The sequence below is a fragment of the Paroedura picta genome, chromosome 8 (assembly GCF_049243985.1).
Source record: "Paroedura picta isolate Pp20150507F chromosome 8, Ppicta_v3.0, whole genome shotgun sequence".
Lineage (NCBI taxonomy): Eukaryota > Metazoa > Chordata > Lepidosauria > Squamata > Gekkonidae > Paroedura > Paroedura picta.
The window spans coordinates 101,107,931-101,135,867 of NC_135376.1; the positions used below are offsets into that span (position 1 = coordinate 101,107,931).

At 46.1% G+C, this 27,937-nt stretch overlaps 1 protein-coding gene across 4 annotated transcripts in view; it reads right to left on the bottom strand.

Annotated features, from left to right (window-relative positions):
• ERCC6 (ERCC excision repair 6, chromatin remodeling factor) overlaps nt 1-27,937 on the bottom strand; it is a 64,460-nt gene that overhangs the window by 26,166 nt on the left and 10,357 nt on the right. For all 4 annotated transcript variants that reach the window (XR_013233796.1, XR_013233795.1, XM_077351011.1 and 1 more), the window contains exons 4-8: nt 27,729-27,834; nt 25,000-25,684; nt 12,268-12,396; nt 7,496-7,654; nt 2,813-2,948 (exon numbers count right to left, since the gene is read on the bottom strand). Coding sequence is in view for 2 of the 4 variants with exons in the window: in XM_077351011.1 (XP_077207126.1) it covers nt 2,813-2,948; nt 7,496-7,654; nt 12,268-12,396; nt 25,000-25,684; nt 27,729-27,834 (1,215 nt within the window). In the remaining 2 variants the exon portion in view is untranslated. The remainder of the gene's footprint in view (nt 1-2,812; nt 2,949-7,495; nt 7,655-12,267; nt 12,397-24,999; nt 25,685-27,728; nt 27,835-27,937) is intronic.

Below are 27,937 nucleotides of genomic sequence, written 5' to 3' on the forward strand. Positions count from 1 at the left end.
TAAAAGCTGTCATCATGCTCTGAAAATTCTCTCCGTTCAAATGATTAAGATTTCACACTGCAGATGGAATCAGGTTGATACAACCAGTGACAACAAGGTAACCCCACTGGCTAAAACAACTGAGAAAGAACTCGGCGTCGTTGGAGGGGGAAGACTCCTGGACCTGTTTGTTGGATTATTATTGTTTAATGTTATACGGTTACTCTGTTACTATCAGTTAATAATATTAGTTCTGTTAATGTTATAGTTAGTTATATGTAATGTTTTCTGTATAGTTTTTCAGTTCTATGTAAACCGCCCTGAGCCTTCGGGGAGGGTGGTATATAAATGTGAATAAATAAATACATTTAAATGGGAGTTTATTGGTAGAGCTCTTTCTCCACGTAATCCTTTCCAATCTCGGCACAATGGTTCAAATTCTATGTGAGTCAAGATCCCCTTCCCAAGTCCTTCTGTCAGTGAGGTGAGACAGAGCAGAGCTTCTTCAGAGGGAGCATCTGGGCCTTTCGTCCGCCTTGAGGCTCATCCGGTAACTACCTGACCAAACTTTGAACCGAGGAGTTCCATCTTTTCTCAATAAGCTGTTTTATTGTCTGCTTCCAGTCTAAGGACTGCTTTATGGGTGGCATTTTTGGCTACTTTAAGGTTTTTTATCCTCTTTTGTGTCCCTGGCTTGTATTTGATATTCATTATACCATTTTTATGCTTTATTTTTTTAGCTTTGTGATCCACTCGAAGCATGTCTCTAGGGAGGTGCCATATTCTCCAAATAAAATAAATACAGAATATGTGCACAAGGACTGTCTTTCTGCCCCATCCAAGTCTCCAAGACCACTGAAGTACTGATGCTGGAATATCCATGACACCGGACTTGTTAAATATGAAGGAACAACGAAGAACATTAAAAATGCTCCACGGATAAAGGAGGTCACATTTGGAGACAAAAGTGATTCTGTGACAGCAGCTGGAGACAAAGTATCTGTAACCGCTCTGCGGTAAAAATAAAAGAGTAAGCCCTCTGATAGGGCCGGCCGGCCGTCATTTCAAACCTGGCAGCAAGCGAAGCACGTTGCGGCCCGCCCGCTCCACCCCACCGCAGCCCGTCTTCGGGTGGGACCCGACAAGGCGGTTAGCCAGCCCCATGCCTCTGAAAGGGGCTAGCCTCCACCAGAGCCTGCCTTCGGCTGCCGGCCCCACTTTGCTGCCTGGAAGCCGGCAAGCCACGTCGCTGCCCGCTCACCCTAACTTCTAGTGCGCCGAGGCGAGCACCAGCCCCACCGCCGCCCAACTTCACGTTGGGCCCGACAAACCGGTTAGCCAAACCCCTGCCTCTCGAGCTGCCCACCCTCCAACAGAGCCTCACTTCGCCTCCAGGCCGCCACCTCAAGGCACATCGCCACCCGCCCGCCCTACCCTCGACTGCGGCGCCAGCAGCGCCAGCCCCGCAGTGGCCTGACTTCGCCTCGGGACCCATGAGCCAGGTAGCTAGCCGCCTGCTAACCTCCTCCGCCGCTTCCCGCTACGCGCTCTCCCACACCTCTTTCAAGCCCTCCCGATCCCCGCTCGCCTCCGCTGCGGCTTCCCGCCATGCGTTCTCCCCCCCCTGCTCCAAAGCCCTCCCCATCTCCGGACACCTCCGTGTTCGTGTTCTCCCCCCCTCACTCCCAAACCCTCCCCATCTTCGCACATCTCCGCAGACACCTTTCCGCCACGCCTTATTGACCCTCTGACACCTCTCCCACACCCCCAGCCATCCCTGCTTGCCTCTGCCACCACTTGCCCGCCCTGCGTTCTCCACCCCCACGCCAGTCCCTTCGTCCTCCCTTCCTTCCTCCTTTCTTCCTTTCTAAATTTCAAACCCTCTACCTTCATCTTTCTCTCTTCGACCCTTTCTTTCTTTCTTTCTTTCTTTCTTTCTTTCTTTCTTTCTTTCTTTCTTTCTTTCTTTCTTTCTTTCTTTCTTTCTTTCTTTCTTTCTTTCTTTCTTTCTCTCTTTCTTCCTGCCTATCTTCCTCCCTTCCTTCTGCCCCTCCAGCCACCCACCCCGCTAGCGCCTGCTGTATTTGGAGTACAGCGGGCTTAATTTCTAGTTGCTTAATAATGATGGAGGAGGAAGAAGGGCTGATTTTTATATCGTATCTCCAAAATGTCTCAATGCAACTTACAATTGCCTTCCCTTTCTCTCCCCAGAACAGGCACCTTGTAAGGTAGGTGGGGCTGAGAGAGCTCTGAAATAACTGGAACTGGCTCAAGGTCATTCAGCAAGCTTCACGTGGAGGAGGGGTGGGGAATCAAACTTGGCTCTCCACTCTTAACAACAACACCATGCTGGCTCCCTCATAAAGGCTACACTTATTATTATTATTATTATTATTATTATTATTATTATTATTTTAGATTTATTTCCCGCCACTCCCGAATTGGCTCGTGGCGGGTTACATGTCTTAAAATATCCACTAAAACCTCCAGTTAATCCCCAGCATGTTGGAAAACCCCTCCCCACCCCCTGCTATTAGAGGGGGGGGAAGCAAGTAAGATGGATACTCATACCTGGATACTCGTACCTGGAGGGGAGGCGTGGATCTACCTTGCCAACCCTAGCCTCAACCATAAACCTGGCGGAAGAGCTCTGTTTTACAGGCCCTGCGGAATGCCGTAAACTCCCGCAGGGTCCGCAGTTCACCCGGGAGCTCATTCCACCACGTTGGGGCCAGAACCGAGAAGGCCCTGGCCCTGGTTGAGGCTAGGCGCGCTTCCCTGGGGCCGGGAATGATACAGCATGCTTCTATGAAAGCACAAAGCTTGAAGGTACCTTTTTGCTGGTATAAGAGCCTGTCTCATGCAGAATTGCCACTCGGAACGGAGGCCACCAAGTATGGAACTCTTTCACCCACTGATGCATCACAGTTGTTGGACACACAATCACGGTCGGACCCAGGCCTCTGAACCTGTAATAAGCAGATGGCCAGGTCAGATCGCTATCCAAGTACCACCGCCACATGAAGAACTGGTCACCTGCACAGGGAGAAAAACACCTTCTTCCCAAGGAGTTCATAACAACTGCTAGGGGTTCCTCTGCTCTGCACTGTCTCTACAAAGCCATCCTGCAAGACGGAAGAGGGAAAATGACATCTGAACAAAGGTCTCCCTTGTCCTAGCCCACGGGCACCATGGTACCCATCAACACCTTTCCTGGTACCCGGCAAATGCTTCAGGGAGTGGGTGGGGCCAGGCGCAGCTTTCACTCAGCAGAGCTTCTGCTTGGCCATTGAAGATCTGATAGGCTGTGCCAAAGAAGGTTTTCTCAAGCTGTGAGGCAGAAGCTACCAGCACAGCACAGGGGTGTGAAGCTGTATATAAGGAAGTATTTTAAACAAGTCCATGTTAAAAGGCATGCTGTTAAGCAGCTTCTGCCTGAAATGCTGAAAAGTGACCATCAGAGTTCTGTAGGACTTTGTTTCCAGACCATGAAAGGCTGGCTCTGCCTCATAGGGCAGCCATACAATAGCTGCACTCACTGCTTTGTGTCAGAATGCCAAAGATGCCAACAGAATCAAAAAGGTTGGGGGTCCAACCATTCCATCCACAAAGGCCTACATTTCTGGAGATAACCCTATGTGGAAAAAGTACCCAGGCTAACAACCTATATAAACCCTAAAGGGCAGATGAGGCTGACATCTGGGGATTCCCTGAGGTTTTGCAGTGAGTCCACTAGGATTGGAACCCAGGATCAGCAGTGGAATGTGCTGCCCAAGGAGGTGAGGAGCTCCCACTCACTGGCCGTCTTCAAGCAGCAGCTGGACGGAGACTTATCCTGGATGCTTGAGGCTGATCCTGCACTGAGCAGGGGGTGGGACTAGATGGCCTGCATGGCCCCTTCCCACTCTGGGATTCTGTGAGTCTAGTTCAGCAGGGGAATGGGCTGCCTCAGGAGGTGGGGAGCTCCCCCTCACTGGCCGTCTTCAAGCAGCGGCTGGACAGAGACTTATCCTGGATGCTTGAGGCTGATCCTGCACTGAGCAGGGGGTGGGACTAGATGGCCTGCATGGCCCCTTCCAACTCTATGGTTCTATATCCTTACTCATTGTGCAGAGGAGGGGAGCTTCAAGACTACAATGTAGGGTGAAGGGGAAAGTTGCCACTTTCTCCCCAGATGGAGCTGAATGTCACTGATGCAACATGGCAAAGAAAAGTACTTAGCATTAAAAAAAAACCAAGTGATTCAGAAAACAGGCAAACATAAGCAGAAACACTCAAATGATGAGAGAGGTTTCATGATCACCTGAAGGGGCCCTGCACTCAGTCAGACCCTCAGTTAATCAAGGTCCCTGGTGTCTACCCAGCCTGGCGCAAACTCTCCAGGGCCTCAGACAGAGGTCCTTCACATCGCTTCCATCCTGATCCTCTGCACAGGAATTGCTGGAGATTTTCTGTGGACAAAGAAGATGTTCTCCACTGAGTCACCTTCTAGGACCACTGCTCACACAAGCTCCACACTCCATTCACATCCCACTCTCTCAGAAGGATTATTCACCCCTTTGGCCACTCTTGGGAAAGCATCCTCTCTCCTCTCCACACTTCTTTCTACCAATAACTCCACCTTTGTCTACCAGAGCTAATCTGCTCCCCATTTGCTTTTCAAATGCTGGGCCACTGGAATGTTCCTAACCATTCTAGAACTCCTGTGCAGCCAGGCCAATGACTAGCGAGGTCTCATTCCTGAAACTAGAACATAGACCTACGTAGTCTTCAAAGAATACAGGGTTCACCGCCTTTCTTTCATTTGCTACCTTTTCCTAGCAACAAAATTGGCAAGACCACTACCAATTAGTATGGGCTACCACATTCATCCCACAGTCAGTCCTCCACTAGATTTCACATAAAACTGAACAAATCCATGGTGGGTCTCCCACATCAAGAACCAAACTGAGGAGGAAGTTTAAGCCACATGTTTAAGCCAAGCTGCTGGGCAGGAAGGAAAGGGGGACTACCATGCTCTGCATGTTGGGGCTTAGTCAGCTTTTAGCAGGACAAGACGTTTTGGGGGATGGACAGATCTCTCATTCATAAATGATTCAATTCTCAAGTTAATATATCAGGTATATTTTTGAAAATGTATATCCCTTGATACCGCATTAATAATGAGAACTGGGCTATAATCCAAAGCACCATGCTTTTCATTATGGATCAGTATGTTACCAGTGATGGCTACCCAACCTCTTCTGCTGTTTATATAGTAAGTAGCAGTTCTGAACTGCGGGTGGGGGGAGGGGAAATCCAATTTTCACCTCCAGCATCAAGAATGGTAATGTTCCCTTAGTCTTCAAGCAGGCCAATCGAAAGAAAGGTGTGTGATTTCTTAAACAAAAGCACAGGCTGCAGAGCTAGATTCTGGCCTCGGGGCACTCTGGAGGCCACCCAGACCTTCTGATTCTAGGCTTTTATGAGTCAAGGCTCCCTCTGTCAGATCATCTTACTGAACTCTGAAGTGTTCATGGACTCAAATCTACCTCTTCTACAGCAGACCAACAGGGCTCTCCATCTCAAATGATCACCAATGTTGTAATCAGACCATTCCTGCAGGAACTACATTTCATGAGGTGTGACTTCACTTATCAAAAGTGCTCTGATCCGGAGCAACCCCAGTGCTTGGAATCTCTGTCTTAACTCTGGCCTTCTCTCAGTCCAAAGGCAGAGCAGCTCATATTTGCCCCCAAAAGTGTAATAATAATTTTAAAAAGGAATCAGGGATGCATTTCTTGCCACAGTTGCTCTGGCAAGTCTTGGAAATGAATCTTCAAAGTGAAAAAAATAAAATTGCAATGTGGGGAGGGGGAGGGGAGGAGCTGCAAAAGCATTTAACCAATCAGGACGCTCACATTCCACTCAGCAACGTATTCTAAAGGCATCCGTGCCAACATCCACAAACTAAAGCAATGTATTTGGGGGCAGCTCCCCAACTTCATGCTAGCAACGACTCCTCGTGTTGAGGAAGCAGGAAGCCAACCGGCTGTAAATGCTACAGAGAGAATGCTACGTTAGACTGTGGGTGAGGAAAGTGAGCTGGTTAAACATAAGCTTAAACATCAGCAAGGTTTACAAGCAAGCAAAAGACAAACTCAAATAAGGATGTAGCCAATAGAAGTATTAATAATATACTATTAATACTACTACTACTACTACTACTAATATTATTACTATTAATTAATAATAATAATAATACCAACACCGAGTGCAGTGCATGTGCAGCTTGCGTGAACACAGGGAATCTGCAGAGAATGATGGTGCCAAACGTGCCCTCAGCATAATGCAGGGAATACATAATCCCTCCTGCCATCTGTCTTCCTCCTGCTCAGTGGCCAGGCAGGTGCTGGCAGCAAGCAGGCCCTGCATCCGGCACAAGGTGACGGTGAGCATCTCTGATGGGGACTGAGGAGGCCTGAGCTCAAACCCTCCCTCCCCCCAGAAGGGAAATAGGCCAGCCTAATTTTACAGAACTGTTGTGGGGATAGTGGGTGGGAAGCAGAGAAGCATGTCCCCTTGAAAGAAGGACATAACTTAATTAAATTAAATATTAGTGGAGTGGACCTTTCCTTGTGTGTAAGCCTTCAAAAGTTAAAGCAGCACCTTGCAAGGGTAAGAGTAATGCCTCAGGGATCTGTGTCCAACCACTGAGCAAGAAGGAACTTGGCCTGCCCATTTCTTGCGACATGGATGGGAAAAGAACAGCACAGATATTCTTTTCAGCAACTCCCATTAAGCACCTGGGAAAACCTTCCCACCGGAAATTTGAACAAGATGACTGTTAGGGGTTTGGTATTGTTCTGAAACAGACTCTATTATACTGAATTATGCTGAGTATAAGGTCTCCCTAGCAATCTAGTTATGCTAAAGAATAGAAGAGAGTCTCTAGGAATACACATAGGTGAAGAATCTGACGCTGCATTTGAAGCATAGTGCTCTGTCCACAGCACCTATGTTATACTGTTGGTGTAATAATTTATGGTACTCCATTAATATGAGTATCAAAGGTGAAGGTCCTGGTTCCAGAGCCAATGTGTGGACGGCTATCTTGTCTCTGCAAATATTGTGCCTTAAAACATCAAACATTCACCTAAAGGTACTGCACCTAATTGAAAATTCCATACTGTGTAAACTATTGATATTAACATAATTGAATTTGTAAGCAATCCATTTGTGCTAGCTAACCTTAGACACAATATTGACCCAAAATATCTGGCGAGGCTCATCTGCAAAATGAACCATCAATGCCTGGAATTCATTAAGAGTGTTACATGTTTAATTTTTCCTGCCCTCCAGCTCCATTGTCTCGTAAAAATTTTCCCTTTGATGCCCCCCCCGCCCACTACAAGAATTAAAGGAATACTGTAATTGAAATGTTGTTAATAATTCACAGGGCCCTCCTCCCTCGCAATCCATCCAATGAAATATTAATTGAGCTCCACAGACTGATTGTCTGCAGAAGAGCACTTGCCTGTAATTTGAACCACGAGTCCTGATCTTGCTGAAGCTCAGACCTGCCAAGAAGGCAATTATCTGGATGGTCTTGCCCAATCCCATCTCATCTCCCAGGATTCCTCCCGCCTGCTGGCAGTGCAATTCCCAGAGCCACCTAACACCTGTCTGCTGGTACCTACAAATAAGAAAGCAAAAGGAGACGGCAAAGAGCAGTTGTAACAGAGAGTACTCATGAATTAGTCATTCACAGCAAGGTTCAAAAGCTAGTTACCGTAACATGCAGCATGTGTGTTTTACATGAGCCCTGTATTTACAACATCATGCATTTTTTATGCTGTCAGGCATTAGATGTGATACACTCATCTTCCTCAGCATCCAAGGAATTCTAATTAAGCTAAGACATGATAATTAGAGATTATTTTACTTTGTGTATTTTTGTGAGAGCACCCCCGATGATTCTTTCGACCACCAAATACAACAGTTTTGCCAGGCCATTATGGAGGATTGTTAAAGGGTAATAGAGCATGACAGATGGGTGGGTTCAGTTACCAAGCAGCTGCTGTTGAAAGACTTGCGTAGTAAACAATGAAAGAAGAGAGATATGCTCTTTAGCAGCAGCACTACCTGATACCAAAAGGTGTGACTTAACAGGAAGAAGACAGAAATCAAAGAGTTCTGATCTCTACAGGCTGTAATTTAGCAGCAGGGGGAAGGACTATATAGTCAGCAAGCAACATTTTGTTTGTTTTATTTCTCAAATTTATACACCAGCACTTCCTTGACAAGTAAGGCATCAAAGTAAAATACAATTAATAAACTGTCTTAAAAGCAATAATAGTAATAATAACAATACGCACAATCTAAAACAAATTATGTGAACCTCCTATAAAACATGACTGCATCTAACAACCCAACAGTGAAAGGTTCATGGGAACCATACAAAAATTACAAGACATACCTAACAACTAATTAAAAGCTTGCTGGAAGAGGCCTTGCAGGCCTTGCAGAAGCTCACAATGTCCTGCATTCCATCAGGATGGAGCCACCCCAGAGAACGCCCTTGCCCTGGAAGAGGGGAGCCCAGCCATTCGAGGGCAAGGCACTACCCAAAGATTGTGTATGAAGAACGCAGGCAATTGGGGGGGAGGGAGCAGACACAATGCTGAAATGGACAGCTGTGTCAGTTCAGCACAGTTAGCTGGGAGACAGATAAGACCTTATGTACAAACTAGGAGCTAACATAGAAAAGAAAAATATAGAAGCTAGTCCAATAAGTTCATTTAGGCTGGAGAACAGAATGTGATATCCAATAAGCAGGGATGCAAACTGCCGGCAGAGTGTTTCTAGAAGACCTGCAGGATAAACATTCCATTCCACTAAAGGAATAATTGGGTAAACCTACAAAGTACATTTCACAGTTCCACAATCCCAGAATGCCACTGGCAGCAAAAATACATGGTCTACTACAGAAGACTCTTCTGTCTCTTCCCCCCAAAACTTAGCTCATGCGAACCCTGCCCTGGGAGGCAGCTGCACACTGCAACAATCCAGCTATCAGCTGCCTGCCACCCCAAACAGCACAAGGCTCAGTGAGCACGAAGGCTTGCAAGAGACAAAAGGAAGAACTTTTCTGCTCCGCCGTGATCCAGGTGCCACCCAACGGCCTGTGGTTTCCATTTGCTCCCCATCCCATATCAAGCAGAGGGTGATGCCGGAGGCAGAGTCCTTCCTCTCTACTCCAGAACCACCCAGCACGTGGCAACCATGACACTCAACTCTGAAGCCCACGTGTCAGCCGGGGAAAGGGGGAGAGAAAGCCTGAAGAGTCCGCCGAGGACAAAATGTGCAAGCCTGATGGAATAAAGATGGGAGTCCAGGGGCACCTTTAAGACCAACCAAGTTTTATTCTAGGTGTACACTTTTACCTGCAAGCACACGAAAGCCAATACCCAAATTAAACTTGGTGGGTCTTAAATAACACTGATATTATTGGTATTAAATAATACTGGATAATACCAACGCAGCCAATTACTGCCGAGGTTTGCAGCTGCCTTGCCTGGGAAAGGAGACTGGTTGCGGAACAACTAGAGAGCTTCCTGGAGGAGACGTTGGCCCTTGGTCCTTTCCAATCCGGCCTCAAGCCTGGTCATGGGATGGAATCTGAATTCAGGCGAGTCAGCACTGCTGATCCTTCTAGATCTCACAGCGGCATTCAACTCCGTTGATCAGAGCCTGCTTGCCCAACCCCTAGCCGACACAGGAACACAGGGCACGGCCTTGAAGTGGCTACAGTCCTTCCTTCATGGTGGGGAACAGAGGGTGGCGGCAGGGGACTTCTTCCCAGAGGTTTGCCCTAACCTGTGGGATGCTGCAAGCAGCAATTCTCTCCCTGATGTTATTCAACATCTGCCCCCTCGCCCAGCGAATCCAGAGTGACAGCACTGACCAAGTACTTAACCAAGGGGAGGATATGGGAAATAGAACTCCAGCCGTCAATAAGATGTTAAAGAAGAAAGGAAGGGGGGGGGGGTCCAGATCTTCTTCCGTGTGCCGGCCTCAACCATAGACCTGGCGGAAGAGCTCCATCTTGCAGGCCCTGCAGAACAACGAACGTTGCTGCAGGGCCCTCAGCTCTTCTGGGAGCATCTTCCATTCTTGTTCTCCAAGAAGTGTTAAAAATAATGGACAGAGGCTCAGAATTTACCTGCAAGTTCTTTTAGTACCCTTGGTGCAGTTCATCTGGCCCAGAAGATCTGGTTTCATTTAAAGAACAAGGTGTTTATAGACTAACCCTACGCATGAAATGATTTTGCCACACTGACTTATTATGTTAAACCTTTTACTTGTTTGCCCATTACAACAACAGGTTGAAAGCTGCGAGACTCTCCCGCGAGTGGCAGTGGGGGTGGGAAGAGCTGCCGGGCGGCAGGTGACTCGCAGCAGCCCCTTCTGGGGTCCTCAGGGCAAGAGCCTCGGAGTAGCAACCCTGGTTTTCCTTAGCAGTCTCCCACCCAAGTCTTCATCAGGGCTGACTCTGTGTGGTTTCTGAGAGACGAGGAGTCCAGGCTCCCCTCGGCCATCCAAGTCTGGGCAGCAGCAAGTACCTACTAAGTTCTGATGTAGGCACGAAGGGCTGTTAGCTGCTAGAAGGGCCGCTTCATATGCAAGTCCAGTCTATGCATGCAATTCTACAACTGGGAGGGGCCTTTCCCATTTCCCTCAACGCTTCCACAGAAAGCAACCCTACTGGAGAGGTTGGCTACATGCAGCTAACCTAAGTTTAACAGCTTTGTCGGGGGCACAAAAGGGCCCCTGCTTATTGTACTTTTTATTGCCTTACGGACCAGATCCCTTTGAGGTGCAGCGTATTGACTCTGCGATCTCCATTCCTATTCGCACCAGACAAAGGGAAACTGTGGAACGCTTAAATGCTGAAACTCTTGTAGCTTCCTAAGGGGCTGCTGGCTGAAGCTTGTCTGGGTGACCAGAGAATGCTATGCAGCCTTTTTGAAAAATAAGAAAACAAGCTTGCTCTCAACAAAGACTATCCCCCTGGTCTTATTCACCTTTTCCATGAACACAGAAAGCCCAAGACAAGATTCTGGGCTTCAGAAGGTTGGCATAGAAAAATAAAGCCACAGGCGGCACTTGCGTCCGGTCCCTCCTGCCATCCTCCCCTCCGCTAGGGTCAGGCCTGGCCTGCTGGTGACCCGCTCTCCTTCCTGCTGTGGAGAGCTCCGCTGCACATTATAGCATTGCGAGTCACACCAAACATTCAGTTCCATTCATCTTTAACCGCTCAGGAGGCTCATGTATGTGTGGGGATACCCTGCGTCAGGGAAGCTCATCTTGCCAAGATCCATCCTTAGTTGCCTGTCTTGAGTGAATTCCCTTTAGAGTGCCTTGGTAATAGACCTGGGGTCCTGAATGATGGCTCCAGCAGCGTCAGATGCTATGCTACTGAACACATACAGCAATTGCAGGGGATCCTGTTGGCCAAGCGCAGCTCCTCAGACACATGAAACCTCTGCTGAAAATTCCACAATCAAATTCCATCAAGTCACAGGACGGAGTATACTGAAGTGGTTTCCCACCCATCCAGTCTGGATTGTTTGATTAAAGCTGACTGAATAGGCCAGAATGGCTCCTCAGGGTTCCACAATGATGTCCCCAAGGGATGGCCCCTTACTCAGCTAGATAAAAAGTGGGCAGACGCAGACAAGAAGCTAGTTTTTCGATCTGCTGCAGAATGCCAATGCAGACACACACAGTGTGCCTTAGCTTGATCCTTTCCCCGCATAGTTTAGTAAGGACATAAGATGAGCACTGCCAGATCAGACCAGTGGGACTCCACCTAGTCTGTCTTCCTGGCTCACACAGCAGCCAGTGAGTTCCTCTGGACGGCCAACAAGGAGGGACACAGGCAAAGCCTTCCCCTGATGGAGGCCTCTGAAAAAGGAGCAGCAGAAGGACATGATCCAGCAGCAGCACCTCCAAGACCCACACGATTTCCAAGGCAGAAGCTTTCAAGAATCAAAGCTCCCTTTGTCAGATCCCTTCATCAGGTATGACAAAGACAGCTTTGACTCTTCAAAGGCTTTACCCTGGAGATCTTGGTTTTTCACGTGCTCCTGGACAAGGATCTTGATCTTCCACTGCGGACCAACATGACTGCAGTCACCTGAAACTATCTCCAAAGATGACAACAGCTACATGGAGTAGAAATCTATCAACTTCTTAAATTCAAGTTTCCAAACTTTTCCCAGTCGCCTCAACTATGATACATACTTGAAAAGCTTCTTAAAGAGGAAACCTGGCATACGGAAACTCTCGTCAAATTCGACATCACTTTCGTCCACATCTTCCCCTGCCATCAGTCGCTCCTGCCGGTCTTTCAGCCGCTGCTTACGCCACTTCCTGCAATGACAGAAAGAGTCACCACTTGCCTTGGTGATGCGAGCAGACAACACGTGATGTGCAGTTCACACAACCCACACAGGAGATAAGCCAGACTGGAAATAAAAGAAACTGCCATTGTGGACCAGCAAAGAGCTCTTGAGAGAGAAACCCTGGGCCCAGGTGAGCCGCATACTCTCTGGGAGACTAGGTGGGGTGAATATGTTCAGACTGGCTTCGTACACTGATACAGGAAGAACAAAAACTCTTATGCTGCACTTTTCACCAGACTTCTTCTGGGCATCTTACTACTCAGCCTCATTCCTGGAGAAACAACAATTTTCACAAAAAGATAATTTAATGTGATATGAGAAGAAATTATAGCCAGACAGCATACATGTGAAATCAAATGGAGCATAAATACATCTCTGTGTGAGTGTGGTCCATGTGCACCCCTGCCTTCAGTGGGAGGAGGTCCCTTCCCAGGAACCTCCCAGACCATCCCTCACCTCCATATGGAAAACCACTTGACATTATGCATCAATACAGCCCCCCCCCCCCCATTCAGGAAAAACAATTGTCACCAGCAAGAAAGGAAGGGCTTACTGCTTCAGATGTGTTTCAGTTATTAAGGCAGAAACAGAGAATGAGTTAGGAAAAGTTTTTAAAATGTAAAAGTGACTTGAGAAGGTTCACGTCCCAAACGCAAGCTTCTTTAATCTCATTCTTTAATCTCATTCTTAGAATTGTAGCAGCAGAAGGGCCATCGAGTCAGTGCAGTTCAGTGCAGAATCAGGCCAAAGTATCCCTAACAAGTGAATGTCCAGCTGCTGCTGGAAGACTGTGTGTGTGTGTGTTGGGGGGGGGGAGCGATTCCACTGCTGAACTGCCCTTACTGTAAATCATTTTGTCCTGTAGCTTAGACCCATTATTGCAAGTCCTGTCCTGCCAACAGGAACAGCTAACTGCCCTCCTGACAAACCTTCAAGAGAGCAATCTCGCGACTGGACATTCCCAGGTCCCTCTGTGTTTCCTCCTAGGACTTGGACCCCAGGCCCCAGATCATCCCCATCACTCTCTTCAGAACAACTCCACACACTTCTGGCCATCCTGTTTAAACACTGCATTGCCATTTTGCCAAGACAAGGGCAAGACAGATGGCCCCTACTGCCCAGCTTACAAATGAGTTCCATCACTGGAAAACCACCACCTCCACCACCACAAAAACACAACTCTCTCTAAGCCTCCAGTTGCCAAAACTTACAAAAAGTTTGCCCAAACAGACTAAAATAGCAGCACGTTTTTTAAATGCTTTGGCTGATGTCCCCACTAATTTTGCATTTCTAATTTTATCAGTAAGATTATTGGTAAGATAAGAAACATGTCTAAAGAACAAGTTTTATTCCCTTTAGAGGAGGAAGCAGGGCGCCCCCTGGTGCACACCAGGAACACTGGTCTGGTTCCACAAATGGTGACAAGAGATTTTCCCAGGGCCAGCCTGCCCTGGTCAGCAGAGCAGTCTAGTAGGCTAGTGTTTGGATGAGGGACTTCCACAGAACGCCAGGGTCGTGATGTAGAGGCCGGCAATAACCAACCACCTCTAAATGTCTCTTGCCTGGAAAGCCTTATGGCAGCGGTGGCCAAACTGTGGCTCTCCTGATGTCCGTGGACTACAATTCCCATGAGCTTACAAGGATGCTGGAAGTCAGCTGTGACTTGGTGTTACTTTCCACCACCAGCTGAAAAACTGATGTACAGCAAGTGGCATGTCTGTTGCTACACAAGGGATGTCATGAGAGTTGAGCATTCCAACACACACATTTGTGCTATTTCAACAACCCTTCCCAGATTAATTGTGCATATATTATTTTACAGGTTTGCATAGAGCAGCTGTAGCTCCTCGTGGCCGCTCATGGCTGTGCCAAATGTTTGGACCAACTCTCAGTCAATAGAGAAGAAGCCACAGAGGTGGGGATACTCACCTAGCAGACACCAGCCTGATGCCATGAAAACTTTACAGCAAAAAGGGGTCACTATAAATCTTGGTTAAACAAGAAATGACAAGACTGAACATCGACATTTTAGGAATCAGTGAACTAAAATGGACAGGAATGGGTGAATTTAATTCAGATGACCATCAGGTATACTACTGTGGACAAGAATCTCGCAGAAGAAATGGAGTAGCCTTCATAATCGATAAGAGAGTAAGAAAAGCAGTCTTGGGATACAATCCCCAAAATGACAGAATGATCTCAGTTCGAATCCAAGGCAAACCATTCAACATCACAGTGATCCAGGTCTACGCCCCAACCACTGCTGCTGAAGAGGATGAAGTTGATCAGTTCTATGAAGCCCTACAACACCTTCTAGAAGCAACGCCAAAAAATGATGTGCTTATCATCATGGGGGATTGGAATGCTAAAGTAGGAAGCCAAAAGATAACCGGGATAACAGGCAAATTTGGCCTTGGAGTACAAAATGAAGCAGGGCACAGGCTGGTAGAATTTTGTCAAGAGAATACAATGGTCATAGCAAACACTCTTTTCCAGCAACCCAAGAGACGACTCTACACATGGACATCACCAGACGGTCAACACAGAAATCAGATTGACTATGTGCTCTGCAGCCAAAGATGGAAAAGTTCTATCCAGTCAATAAAAACAAGACCAGGAGCTGATTGTGGTTCAGATCATGAGCTTCTTGTTGCAAAATTTAGGCTTAAATTGAAGAAAGTAGGGAAAAGCACTAGGCCACTCAGGTATGAACTAAATCATATCCCCGACGAATACACAGTGGAGGTGACAAATAGATTTAAGGAATTAGATCTGATAGACAGAGTGCCTGAAGAACTATGGACGGAGGTTCGCAACATTGTACAAGAGGTAGCAACTAAAACCATCCCAAAGAAAAAGAAATGCAAGAAATCAAAATGGCTGTCTGAGGAAGCTTTACAAATAGCTAAGGAGAGAAGGGAAGTGAAAGGCAAGGGAGAAAGAGAAAGATACACCCAATTGAATGCAGAATTCCAGAGAAAAGCTAGAAGAGATAAGAATGCCTTCTTAAATGAACAGTGCAAACAAATAGAAGAAAACAATAGAATCGGGAGGACCAGAGATCTTTTCAAGAAAATTGGAGATATGAAGAGAACGTTTCATGCAAAGATGGGTATGATAAGGGACCAAAATGGTAGGGACCTCACAGAAGCAGAAGAGATTAAACAAAGGTGGCAAAATTATACAGAAGAACTATACAAGAGCGAGCTTAACATCCCTGATGACCACAATGGGGTAGTTACTGACCTGGAGCCAGACATCCTGGAATGTGAAGTCAAATGGGCCTTAGGAAGTCTGAGCAACAATAAAGCTAGTGGTGGTGACAGCATTCCAGTTGAACTATTCAAAATCTTAAAGGACGATGCAGTAAAAGTGCTACACTCAATATGCCAGCAAATTTGGAAAACTCAACAATGGCCACAGGATTGGAAAAGGTCAGTTTACATTCCAATCCCAAAGAAGGGCAATGCCAAAGAATGTTCAAACTACCGCACCATTGCACTAATTTCTCATGCTAGCAAAGTTATGCTCAAAATCCTACAAGCTAGGCTCCAGCAATATGTGGACCGAGAACTTCCAGAAGTACAGGCAGGATTTCGAAGAGGCAGAGGAACTAGAGATCAAATTGCCAACATACGCTGGATCATGGAGAAAGCTAGGGAGTACCAGAAGAACGTCTACTTCTGCTTCATTGACTATGCTAAAGCCTTTGATTGTGTGGAGCACAACAAATTGTGGCAAGTTCTTAAAGAGATGGGAATACCAGAGCATCTTATTTGTCTCTTGAGAAATTTATATGCAGGTCAAGAAGCAACAGTGAGAACTGAACATGGAATCACTGACTGGTTCAAAATTGAGAAAGGAGTTCGGCAAGGCTGTATACTGTCGCCTTGCCTATTTAACTTGTATGCAGAGCACATCATGAGAAATGCGGGATTAGAGGAGTCACAAATTGGGATCAAGATTGCAGGGAGAAATATCAACAACCTCAGATATGCAGATGATACCACTCTAATGGCAGAAAGTGAAGAGGAACTAAAGAGCCTGTTGATGCGGGTGAAGGAGGAGAGTGCAAAAGTTGGCTTGAAACTCAACATCAAGAAAACAAAGATCATGGCATCCGGCCCTCTCAATTCCTGGCAAATAGAAGGGGAAGAAATGGAGATAGTGACAGATTTTATTTTCCTGGGCTCCAAGATCACTGCAGATGGGGACTGCAGCAAAGAAATTATAAGACGCTTGCTCCTGGGGAGGAAAGCTATGGCAAATCTAGACAGCATCCTAAAAAGCAGAGACATCACCCTGCCAACAAAAGTGCGTTTAGTCAAGGCTATGGTCTTCCCAGTTGCAATGTATGGCTGCGAAAGTTGGACCATAAGGAAGGCCGAGCGTCAAAGAATTGAGGCTTTTGAACTCTGGTGCTGGAGAAGACTCTTGCGAGTCCCTTGGACTGCAAGGCGAACAAACCGGTCAGTCCTAGAGGAGATTAGCCCTGACTGCTCTTTAGAAGGCCAGATCCTGAAGATGAAACTCAAATATTTCGGCCACCTCATGAGAAGGAAGGACTCCCTGGAGAAGAGCCTAATGCTGGGAGTGATCGAGGGCAAAAGAAGAAGGGGACGACAGAGAATGAGGTGGATGGATGGAGTCACTGAAGCAGTAGGTGCAAACTTAAATGGACTCCGGGGAATGGTAGAGGACAGGAAGGCCTGGAGGATCATTGTCCATGGGGTCGCGATGGGTCGGACACGACTTCGCACATAACAACAACAACAAATAAATCTGAGGGGTCACGTGTTCCCTGCAGGGCTAGGACAACCCCTGTCCCACCACAAGAGGGGTGAGAAAAAGGATTTGGACTGGGTCTCTTTCAATGAGTCGGTCCAGATGAATGACCTGACAGGGGAGCAAGGCACAAGCGCAGGTGGCAGAGGCAAGCAGAGGCCACTGCGCAAACAGCTGCCCCGGCGGGGTTGAGAGAGAAGCAAGAGGCAGGAATGGCTGGGCTTCTGCTGCTGGAAAAGACGCCAACCACAAAACTTGGCTGTTTGTGAAACTGAGCAAGGCTGATAACCCGTACCAAGGAATACCAATGCCTGGAAAGTACAGAAATGTGCTCCAGGTTAGGGATGGGCACTAACTGAACAAAATTCTTCATTAATTTTACCCTGTTCATGGCTCACACTCAACAAACTGTTAAAGCAATTTGTGGCAGTTCAAGGATAGAGTGGACAGCAGGGGTTTTAAAGGGACTCCAGCTTTCTGTTCCTGCAAAAGCTACAAAAACAGCTGGGTGGCACTAAGCAGTTTCGGGCTGACTTACGCAAAACTATAAACTGTGGTCCATTTCAATGGAGTTTGGGGGGGGGGGCACAAACCAGTTCTAAAACGAACCTCCCAATATGAACTGCATTTTCCTGGTTCATGCCCAACCGTACCCTAGGCTCCTCTGACACACAAATGGCATCAAATGCATTTGCACAGGACAAAAGATTACTGTACAAGTTTGCAAAGGATCTCCCTAATTGATGCCTGTCCAGATTTCCTAATTTCAAAGGAGAAAGTCTTGCAAGCTAAGCTGACCACCTTAATCATTTTGAGAATACTTTTGCAGGCTTTCGGAAGCCAGGACAGCACAGTGGATGGCTGGAGGTGCTGGCCTTTCTCTATATTGGCCGCCACTGTCTCTCAGCTGAACATCACACACAGTTTGGGTGCAAAGCATACTCGTCTGGAAAACATATGCAAATAAGGGAGATTAAGCTTGCTGCATAGTCCAGCCTTAGAACTTTCCTGAACCCAGAAATACACGGTCACTTTTAGGGCTCCTCAGACCAAGCAAAAGGGGCCCAGTGAGGAAACACGTGAAAGGGCTTCTGAAATCCTTTCCTACTTGCCTTGTATTCCCCACTGGAAACCGAAGCCTCCAACTCTGCCAAGGAAAGCACAAGCTTTCCCCAGAATAGGTAAACCTAGAACGGGGGAACACCTGTCAGCAAGGAAACCAACCAAGGGGAAAGCATTAAGTCATCTATGGCCATCCACCTTAAACTGCAGCCCCAGCAGCTGCTTTTATTGGGGGGGGGGGATTTGTAAGGTCTTCTGGTCATCCGACCTGTGTTAAAAGAAGAGCACAGAAGTCTCCTTCTTGAAGAGGGCAGCTGCAACACCAACATGTTTTTGTGTGCAGAAAATGCCGTCAAGCTGCAGCCATCCAATCAACATCCAGCAAGGGTTTCCAAGGCAAGAGATGTCTAGAGGTGATTTGCCACTGCCTGCCTCTGCGTAGCAACCCTGGACTGCCCTAGTGATCTAGTTTCCCATCCCAGGACTAGCCTGGACTATTCAGATCAGGGCTTTAGGCACCCAAAATTATGAGACGGTAATTCCACACTGGGCTGTACACGGAGGAGGATGAGAGCATCTTTCATTGTTGTTTAGGTCTGTTTCAGTTTGAGTTATTCTAACCTGTAAATTGTATATTTATTGTTTTCTGTTGTGAATTGCATTAAACAGACTCTGAAGAGTGAAGGGCCTAAGTTTTAAAGGTAAATTCAACAGTCTGCCTGGCTGAGAAAGAGTTCGAGCTTAGCCCCCTTCCAAAGAAGTACATGTGGTTTTGTTTTTGTTTTTTTTTTGAATGGCAGAGGATTCATCACATCCCCCCCCCCCCCAAATACGCAGGCTTGAATTATGCAGCCCAGTTTTAACCTACTCTGCCTTTTGTTGGGCAACTCAGCTCTAATCCTCACCAATCCCTTGCTTTCTCATGGCGACTCAAGGTTGAGTAGAGCTGTACAGCAGAGCTGGGTTTTTGTACTCTGCTTTTTACTTCCTGAAAGAGTCTTTAAGGGGCTTACAATCACCTTCCCTTTTTCTCCTCAAGACAGGTGGGGCTGAGAGCTCTGAGAGAACTGTGACTGGCCCCGGATCAGAGGAGTGAAGCATCAAACCAGGTTCTCCAGATTAGAGCCCAGACTCTCCCCCTCTTCCATCAGCTGACCATCCCTAGTCTCTTCCTCACCTGCCAGCCCATGAATTTTTCTCACCTCTTTCACAACCATGGATTTAAAAGGGGAGGGGGGAATTCCATTTTGACTTAAGCTTTAATAGGAAGAAATCTGTGGGGCCCACATGAAATTCTACACTAACAAGATATATATTTTTAAACTTTCTTGTAGGAGAATCAGAATTCATCTACCTTATACAAATAGAAACACTATCATGGAATTCAGTAACTTCCGTAACTGACTTTGGGGAAAAAATCGTGTCATGTATGGACATCAGAAAGTCTATTTTGATTCTACTTATATTCTTCAATTTGGCATAAATCAGAAGTAGAAAAAAGCTTCACGAAAGTGATCTCTGAATATTTTGTTTGTTTAGGTTCACTGCTTGCACTGATGACATTAGAAGAAAACTTCTCACCCAGTCTTAAAGGCCTGTCTCTCCTTAAGGCTGGGGCTCCTTCCATGCAATGTGGTGCAGAAAAATCAAGAAGCCGGCACTACAACAGAGGCATCCTCCCCCCTCAACTACAAAACTTTTAATTGGTCTCTTGCTTCGGATGTTCAGAGGAGAAGCACAGCTGGCTGACTGTCAAGCTATAACGGCACAATATTTCCACCTTGATGCAAGCACCATTTCCCCAGTAACAATCCTGAAAGCTTCATTGTGGAAAGGAAAACTCATTTTCTGTCTTTTGAAGTAAGTGGGACTCCCTGCACAGCAAAGCGCACAACGGAGCAATCCGAGAGGACTGCCTCTCTCGCTTGGGGACCAGACTTGCCCGATTCCCATCCAGTTGTTTTCATCAACAACTAAAAAAACCTGACAATGAATGAGATGGAAATGGGAGCAAATGACATTTAGATAGCAAATTCGCTCCATTTTATCTCAGAGCAGCATTTCCCATGGTACAGATTACCTGGGGAGCGTTACTATAAAAACGTCAATGTGGACAGCTGCGGTTTCACAGCCACAATAACTGGAGCTATGAAATTTTAGGAGATGTAATGTTTTGGCAGCAATTACAATTATTGATATTTCTAAAATTCATTTAGGCTTTTATTGTAACTTTAGTGACTGAAGGAAATGTATGACTCGAGCAAGGATAAATTGTTACAATCTTAATGTTATTAAAAAACTTGTCTGAATGGATTTAAGCTGTGAATCATATTAAAACTTTCAATCAAAATAAATTACTCTTGATGAAAACACTGAATTAAAAATGATTTAATATTGAGCTAAATCAATGGAAAAAGTACAGCTACGTTCAATAAAAAAGGAAATATTTTACAGATTAATACATTTATTAATTATTTAGCATATCCCTCAGAAAGGCTTTCTTTCTTTAGTTAGAGGTCTCATTCAAGGTTCATTTCTACAGGAGACCCTTTTGGAAAAAGCTTGAGAGGTTTCGAAGGGAAAAAAATCACTTGCCGTTTTCCAAATGAATTTCAGGGATAACATAATGCTACCCAGCAATGGCCTGACATTGGGAGGAAAATTAAAAGCAAACTCAACTAGTAACAGCTCACAGGCAAAAACATCTCCAGGATGGTAGAAAGAGCCCTCGTCACAGCTGACTTATGGCGACCTCATAGGGTTTTCAAGATTTCTTAGTATTTGCTACTCCCAGAATACTTCCATTCATCACAGACCCCTCCCTTTCCAATGAGAAGAAGCCCTCATGGGAAGTCCAATATTTCATTTTCATCATGGACAAAGATGTAACGGGATGCTGAAAAGCTGCGTCATCGAGTGGATAGTCATCTGGAAAACCTTTGGAGCTTAGTGCCCATTCATTGGAGTCCATGTCTTAGTGGTTGAGCCAGTGCACTTTAAGTTGCAGTACCTTGGAGGTTTCGGTCTTGACGGGAGGCCATGAGAATCTCTGCTCACTGGAGGAAGAGAAGAGCTTTCCTCTGTAGGAAATGTCTCACCACCAACTGACCCAGATCTTGGTTGTCTTGTTGTTTGTGAGGAGCAGGTAAGCTCCCTCTCCTTGAAGATGAAAGGCCAGGAGTGCCATTTGAATTGCTCTAACTCTAATTGCGCTGCATCTGGTTCAAAAGAGGATCCATATATTTGATGGTCTCCCTTGCCCTAAATGCTGGCAGACATGGTTATTTGCAACCAGGAAATTAGTTGCTTTGATGGTGTGCACTCTCTTTTGGAGGATTTATTTATGGCTACACTGCAGAATGCTGTATGGTAAAGGAGACATTGCAGCAAGTGTGAATGCAGCCTGGCTCATGTAGGAAATCATGAGTCCTAGCTATTGCACTAAGGCCATTAAGTTGGTAGAACTGGCTCGTGTGAGGGGAATGAGAGACTATGGATGCTGGATATTCTCTCCTTCAAGAGAAAGATACTGCAAGTGCTTCTGTCTGCAGGTGTGCCCAGATGGATGAGAGACTGAAACAAGTTGGCAAGATCTTTAAATGGCTCACTAAGAACCCATACTTTACTAGTACCTTCAACAAGGTACACAGATCCCTTGTCCCTCTAGTCTTAAGATGATGACCCTTAAGATAGTAAAATCATCCAAGAAAGGATACCCACGCAGTCCCATTAACCTGAGGTTACTAGAGTGAGCATCAACTTACTAAAAATTCTAGGTGAGGATGAAAGGAAAATTGGACTAGCAAGAACTGAAAATGTTGGCTGTAAATAGGTGAAGCAAACGAAGGTTCTGGGATTGGATGAATAGGTACATGTACGTATACGTATCCCTCCTTGAGCTCCCTATGACATTAGGAAGTTCCTGGTTGGAAGGACTCTACTATGGAGTGCCGGTTCTTCATGTGAAAGTGCCTCTTCCATACCCATGTAGTGAGGAGTTTTAAATCTTCAATATTTCTCTTGGGCACAACAAACAAGAGAGAGTAGGCTGTGGGAAATCTCCAAGTCTCTGGAATAGGCCCTATTGCCTGAATATTCAAGAGGTGCCTTATTGCTTGCACACTTTTCATTGTCCTTGGACCCAGGAGATGGGATTTATCTGTTTGCAGGAGAGCTGGCCTGCTTGGGTTTGAAGGGAAATTCTTCTTCGTTCCCGGAGTGGAACAGTGGAATGTCTGGAGCTTCTGGAGCCACACTGTCTGTAAAAGCTGCTAAAGGAGCAGTAGGAGCCCTGGATAGGTTTATTTGACTTCCTTTCCTCTCATCTGGAACACAAGGGTATAGCCTTTTTCTTCTTTGTCTTGACTAATACCTCACCCAGGGCTGTGAGCACAAACAGTTTTTCTCCTTGGAAGGGCACAGGACAGGTTGTTTTTGGAAAAGTGATCCACTTTGCAGTGTTTTGGCCAATCACAAGGGGAAAGCAGGCATCAGTTGCAAAAGCTGCAGCTCTGTTGGTTTTCAGAACACCTTGTCTTTGACTGGCACAGGGGTTGGATTTGCCCAAAGGACTCCTGCTCTAGCAAAGGCTGAAACAGACAAGCTGGCCCTGGTGACTCATGCTGAGGCTTCTTGAGCCTCCTAAAGGGAGAGTTCACTCTTTGTGTCCAAAGGGCCCTTTGCTGTGCTTCCTCCATCCTTGAACAGCACCAAGGTTGACAGAAGGGCAGAGACTGAGGGACACATTATGGGAACCTGCAAGATTCTCACTGTAGAAATGAAAGGGGCTCCAGTGGGGTATTCCCCATAGCCAGGGCTGTGCCCCACCCACAGACCTTTTTTTCGGGGTGGGCTGTGGAAATTCATCTGATGCCGGGCATGGACTGGGGGTCGCCCCCTAGCTAATGAGTGTAAACCATTTAAGGATACTTTCGACCACCGGCAGAGAGCAACTGTCCTGAGATCTTTGAAGTTATTTGTCATGCTCAAGTGAAGAGGAGGAAGAGTTGTTTTTTAAACCCTGTTTTTCACTACCAGACGGAGTCTCAAAAAGGGTTACAATCTCCTTCCCTTCCTGTCCTGACAACAGACACCTTTGAGGTAGGTGGAGCCGGGAGAGCTCTGAAAGGATTCTTCGGTGAGAACAGCACTATCAGGACTATGACGAGCCCAAGGTCACCCAGCTGGCTGCATGTGGAGGAGTGGGACATTAAATCCAGCTCAACAGATTAGAAGCTGCCACTCTTAATCTCTACACCAAGCTGGATATTATTGGTAAGAAACAAATATCAAACCAGCCTCACAAGCTAACCAAGTGCTTCCTTTACAATCCAGGCTTTCCCTGCTTGCAAAGTTTAAGTGAACTGCAATGCCCAAGTCACTGAGCCTTCCACCCTGCCGTTCTTTCACTATTATATCACCATACTACAATTATTACAGCACAGTACTGTACATGCTAGTAGACCAGCCTTTCTCAACTTTTTTACTGTTGGGAAACCCTTGAAACATTCTTCAGGCTTCAAGAAACCACAGAAGTGGCATGACCATATATAGTCATATCACCCTGTAACTGTTTAACAAATTTGAAAAATATATTGAAAATTAATTATCTCCCACCCATTCCAGAAAACCTTCTGGGGCCCATCAAGAAACCCCAAAGTTTCACGAAACCCTGGAGGAGACATCCAGTTGCTTTGCAGCAAAGTTGACACAATTCAGAGCTTTGACTTACTTGATTACAGCTCTTCAAGTACATGTTTGAAGTACATATTTTCTTAAAATAAATTTTCTACAACTTTATAAGGGAGGAACTAATGATGACTGCATTTTTGAAAACTTAATTTGCAAGTTAACGCTGTGTGCGTGTATGCGTTTTACTAATCATGAGGTTTAAATTTACAAGCTCTATGTCTGAAAGAAGCAAAGTGAGTGTAGATTTGACTTTACTACTTCCATTGCTTTGCCTGCTGCAGCACTACTAGAAAGGCCTATGAACTGTGAACTCAGCAAGTTCATTGAACAGACCTTTCCTCTCTGTGGCCTCCTGCAGCCCCCTGAAATTCTGCTTCTGAGGATCACGGGACCCCCAGGAGTGGGAAGGCTATGGAACGCTGTGTCCAGTGTTGGGTCCGATTGGGTGAAAGATGCAGAAACTGCTTCTGCGAGTGGTTGGAAACATGTTCCTGGGCCAGCTACTTGCTTAATTTCAGTCAAGCTCACTAGCATTTGGATTTAGGAAGTTCCTCTAAAACCTACAAACTCTCCCATATCATTAGTTAGACTGAAAGAGAGACCAATTTTAAATTAATTGCTTATTAATGATTGCTTGTTGGAATTCATTACCAGATTTGCAGTTTGTACGCTGCCTTGAGCTCCATCAGGAAGAAAGGCAGGTAATAAATGTCTTAAACAAAGGAGGTCAACAGTAAAGGTAAAGGTATCCCCTGTGCAAGCACCGAGTCATGTCTGACCCTTGGGGTGACGCCCTCCAGCGTTTTCATGGCAGACTCAATGCGGGGTGGTTTGCCAGGGCCTTCCCCAGAGGTCAACAGTACTGCTATATAAAAAGGCAGCAGAAGAGAAGTCACCTGGACATTCCACATTCTGCTAAGCAGGGGATAGTTGATGCTGCAATGGGCAGGAGGGAAGCCATTAACAAAAGACTGCAGCATTATTCATGCCATCTTTTTATTTCCACAATATAAAAAACAGGCTTTAGACTCACCTCAACCTCTGTTTATAGTATTCTTCGTCGCCATCATCTTTGCATCTCTTTATTCTCTGCTTTCTGACAACACTTTCTTCTTCTTCGTCAGAGCTTGAGACAAAGTCATCCTCCTCAGGTTCTTTCTGAAATTCTTTCATTGATGAATTTTTCCTTCTCCACATAAGAGGGTTCCCTTGATAGTTATCAGTATCATCAATGATATGAAGTAATTCATCCTCTGGGCTGGAAAGCTCTTCGTCATTGGCCAGTTCAGGTCCTTCACTCTCCTCAGGTGGATGTATCTTCTGGCCGTTTGGAAGTCTGCCCTTGGAGAGTGCGTGGCTCTGAAGCTTCCTCACGTGCTTCTGCAGATGACAGTCCGCTTTGGACAGGCGCTTCCTCTTCTCCCCTTCGCCTTTGGTGCAATCAACTGGAGTTCTGGTGGGAGCCTTCTCGGAACTTGCTTTCCGCTTGACCCCCTTCTGAAAGGACGGCCTTTTCCTTTCAAACGAGAGCTTTGCTTGATCCGCTAAATACTTTTCAAAATCAGATGATTCACTGAGCATTACTTGGCGGGGCTTCTTCTCTTCCTTCAGGGGTATTTTTGTTCCAAAAGGAGTCATCTGACCAGTACGAATAAGCGTCTCCCACTCCATTTCCTGTGCTGGAATAAGCATGCTGCCATGGGATGAGGGGCCAGGTTCTAAAAGAAGAGCCAAAAAACAAAACAAAACAGATCTAGCCTTCATCATAAAAAGGCGAAGACCCTATTATTTATTTTTCATCTAAGGAAAGTATTGTATATGACATTGTGAAGTTCCCTGTTGTTCAAGTGAGCAGCTTTGCTTTAAATATATCACATGCACAAACATAAGGATGGCATGTTTAAAACTCAATCAAAGAATAGGTGACCAAAACAGAGAAGTTGAGAAAACTAGAGAACAGGAAATGAAGAGAAAAGCAATTTCTGAATTCAAGACAGAATCTGGGGCATAAAAGGAGGAAGGCACTGCAGCAGGAAAAGCAATACAGGTGACAACTTTGCTAACTTGGTAAAGGTATCCCCTGTGCAAGCACCGAGTCATGTCTGACCTTTGGGGTGACGCCCTCTAGCGTTTTCATGGCAGACTCAATACGGGGTGGTTTGCCAGTGCCTCCCCCGGTCATTACCATTTACCCCCCAGCAAGCTGGGTACTCATTTTACCGACCTCGGAAGGATGGAAGGCTGAGTCAACCTTGAGCCGGATGCTGGGATTGAACTCCCAGCCTCATGGGCAAAGCTTTCAGACGGCTGCCTTACCACTCTGCGCCACAAGAGGCTAACTTGGTAACATGCGGTAAAAAGCAAAGCATGGGTTCAAGGTCCATCCTCTGCTGCTGCCTCTTCCTCCTGAGACCCAACCAACAAAAATGGGGGCAGGGAGGAAGGCCACAGCAAATGAAACAACAGCTCAACTCTCCAGGCAAAGGGTTCACACCCTAGGTCTCCCAACCTCACACAACATCAGGCAGGAAACATGCTCAGGCAAACCTCACACATCCTCCCAACTGCCTGCCTTGGCGTAGTGTCTCCCCCTCCTCCTGCCTAGCCACTGTATATGTCCCTGTTTACTCTTCCAGCTTTGGGTGCCTGGCCATGTCGCTCCAGGGGATGGCACTATGGTGCTGGAGCCTGGGGACTGCAGTGGGGTCCACCAACACTGCCCTACCACCTCCTCCTCCCCAATCCACACACTTTTGCATTTGCTGCTGCCAACACTTCTCGCTCCATGTGGTGCCCAGCATTGCTACTGTGGCACTCCCAACTGCACAGATGGCCCTGCACAACTGGAGAAATGGCATGCAGAACACGTGAACAAAGGTAGTGGGAGGGCTTGCAAAGGGATGTGGGAAAGATGCATAGGCAGGGGACACATGAATGTGTGGGTGGGAAAGGTGGCATGAGTGTGGGCTGGGTGAGCAGTACAAGGAGAGGGCTCCGGGATACAACCTGCTCAGGACCTCCTAAAACACGTAATTGGCTCTGACCTCCACATTTCTATCAATATGCAAAGCAGTAATATTCAAGACTGCGTTTTTGTAATGTGATTACATCTGTAGTATAATAGAACACTACCTAGCCTCACTACACAGTTCAAATGAATACTCTACTGCCTAGTTCTGTAATCTGCCCTGAATCTCAGCCAGAAAAACCACCTATAAGGAATTAAAGCAGAATAAATATAGATATAGCTATTGGTGGCCAACAGGGGGGTCACCTCCAAATAAACTGGGGGGACAGGGAAGCAGCACTGTAAAGGGCTACCCACAACCTCCTACTGTTCTTGTACTGTACAGAGTAATTTTTAGCATTATACATATTAAAAAACCTGAAACTGTTGATTGATAGCATTTCACTCCAAGATGTAACTCAATGTTTGTCAAAGTAAACCTTTTTGCTGCTAATTTGATTAACACTTCCAATTTATTATGAACAATGCTCTAGTGATTCTAACAAACATCAGTTATCCCATTGGAACTGAGCAGATTTATTTTCCTTCTTGAAGATTCCCACAAGAGTACCCAGATAAGCAATTCTGCAGGTGCACAAGATTAAAACATTCCTAAACTCCTCTGTGAAAAGGCAACCCACTGAAATTCATTAGTTCACGTTAACGTGAAAAAAACGGTATTCAAAGATTACTCCACTATTATTCTAAAATGATGATATTCTAAAATGATTAGAATGAACTATTTTCTCATTCACCTTCAATTTCCTCCAATCCAGCATGGTTTGTTCCATCAGGAGTCTTTTTACCAAGAACAGCTTCAAGGTGCTTTTGCTTTGCTCTGATCTTTTTCAACTGTTGCTCCTGGAATAATGAGAATACTGAAGATTATTACTGAGTCTCAAACGCTCAGTGCTCCTACAACAAAACTGGACACAATGGGAAGATTGACACTTCGTAAACAATT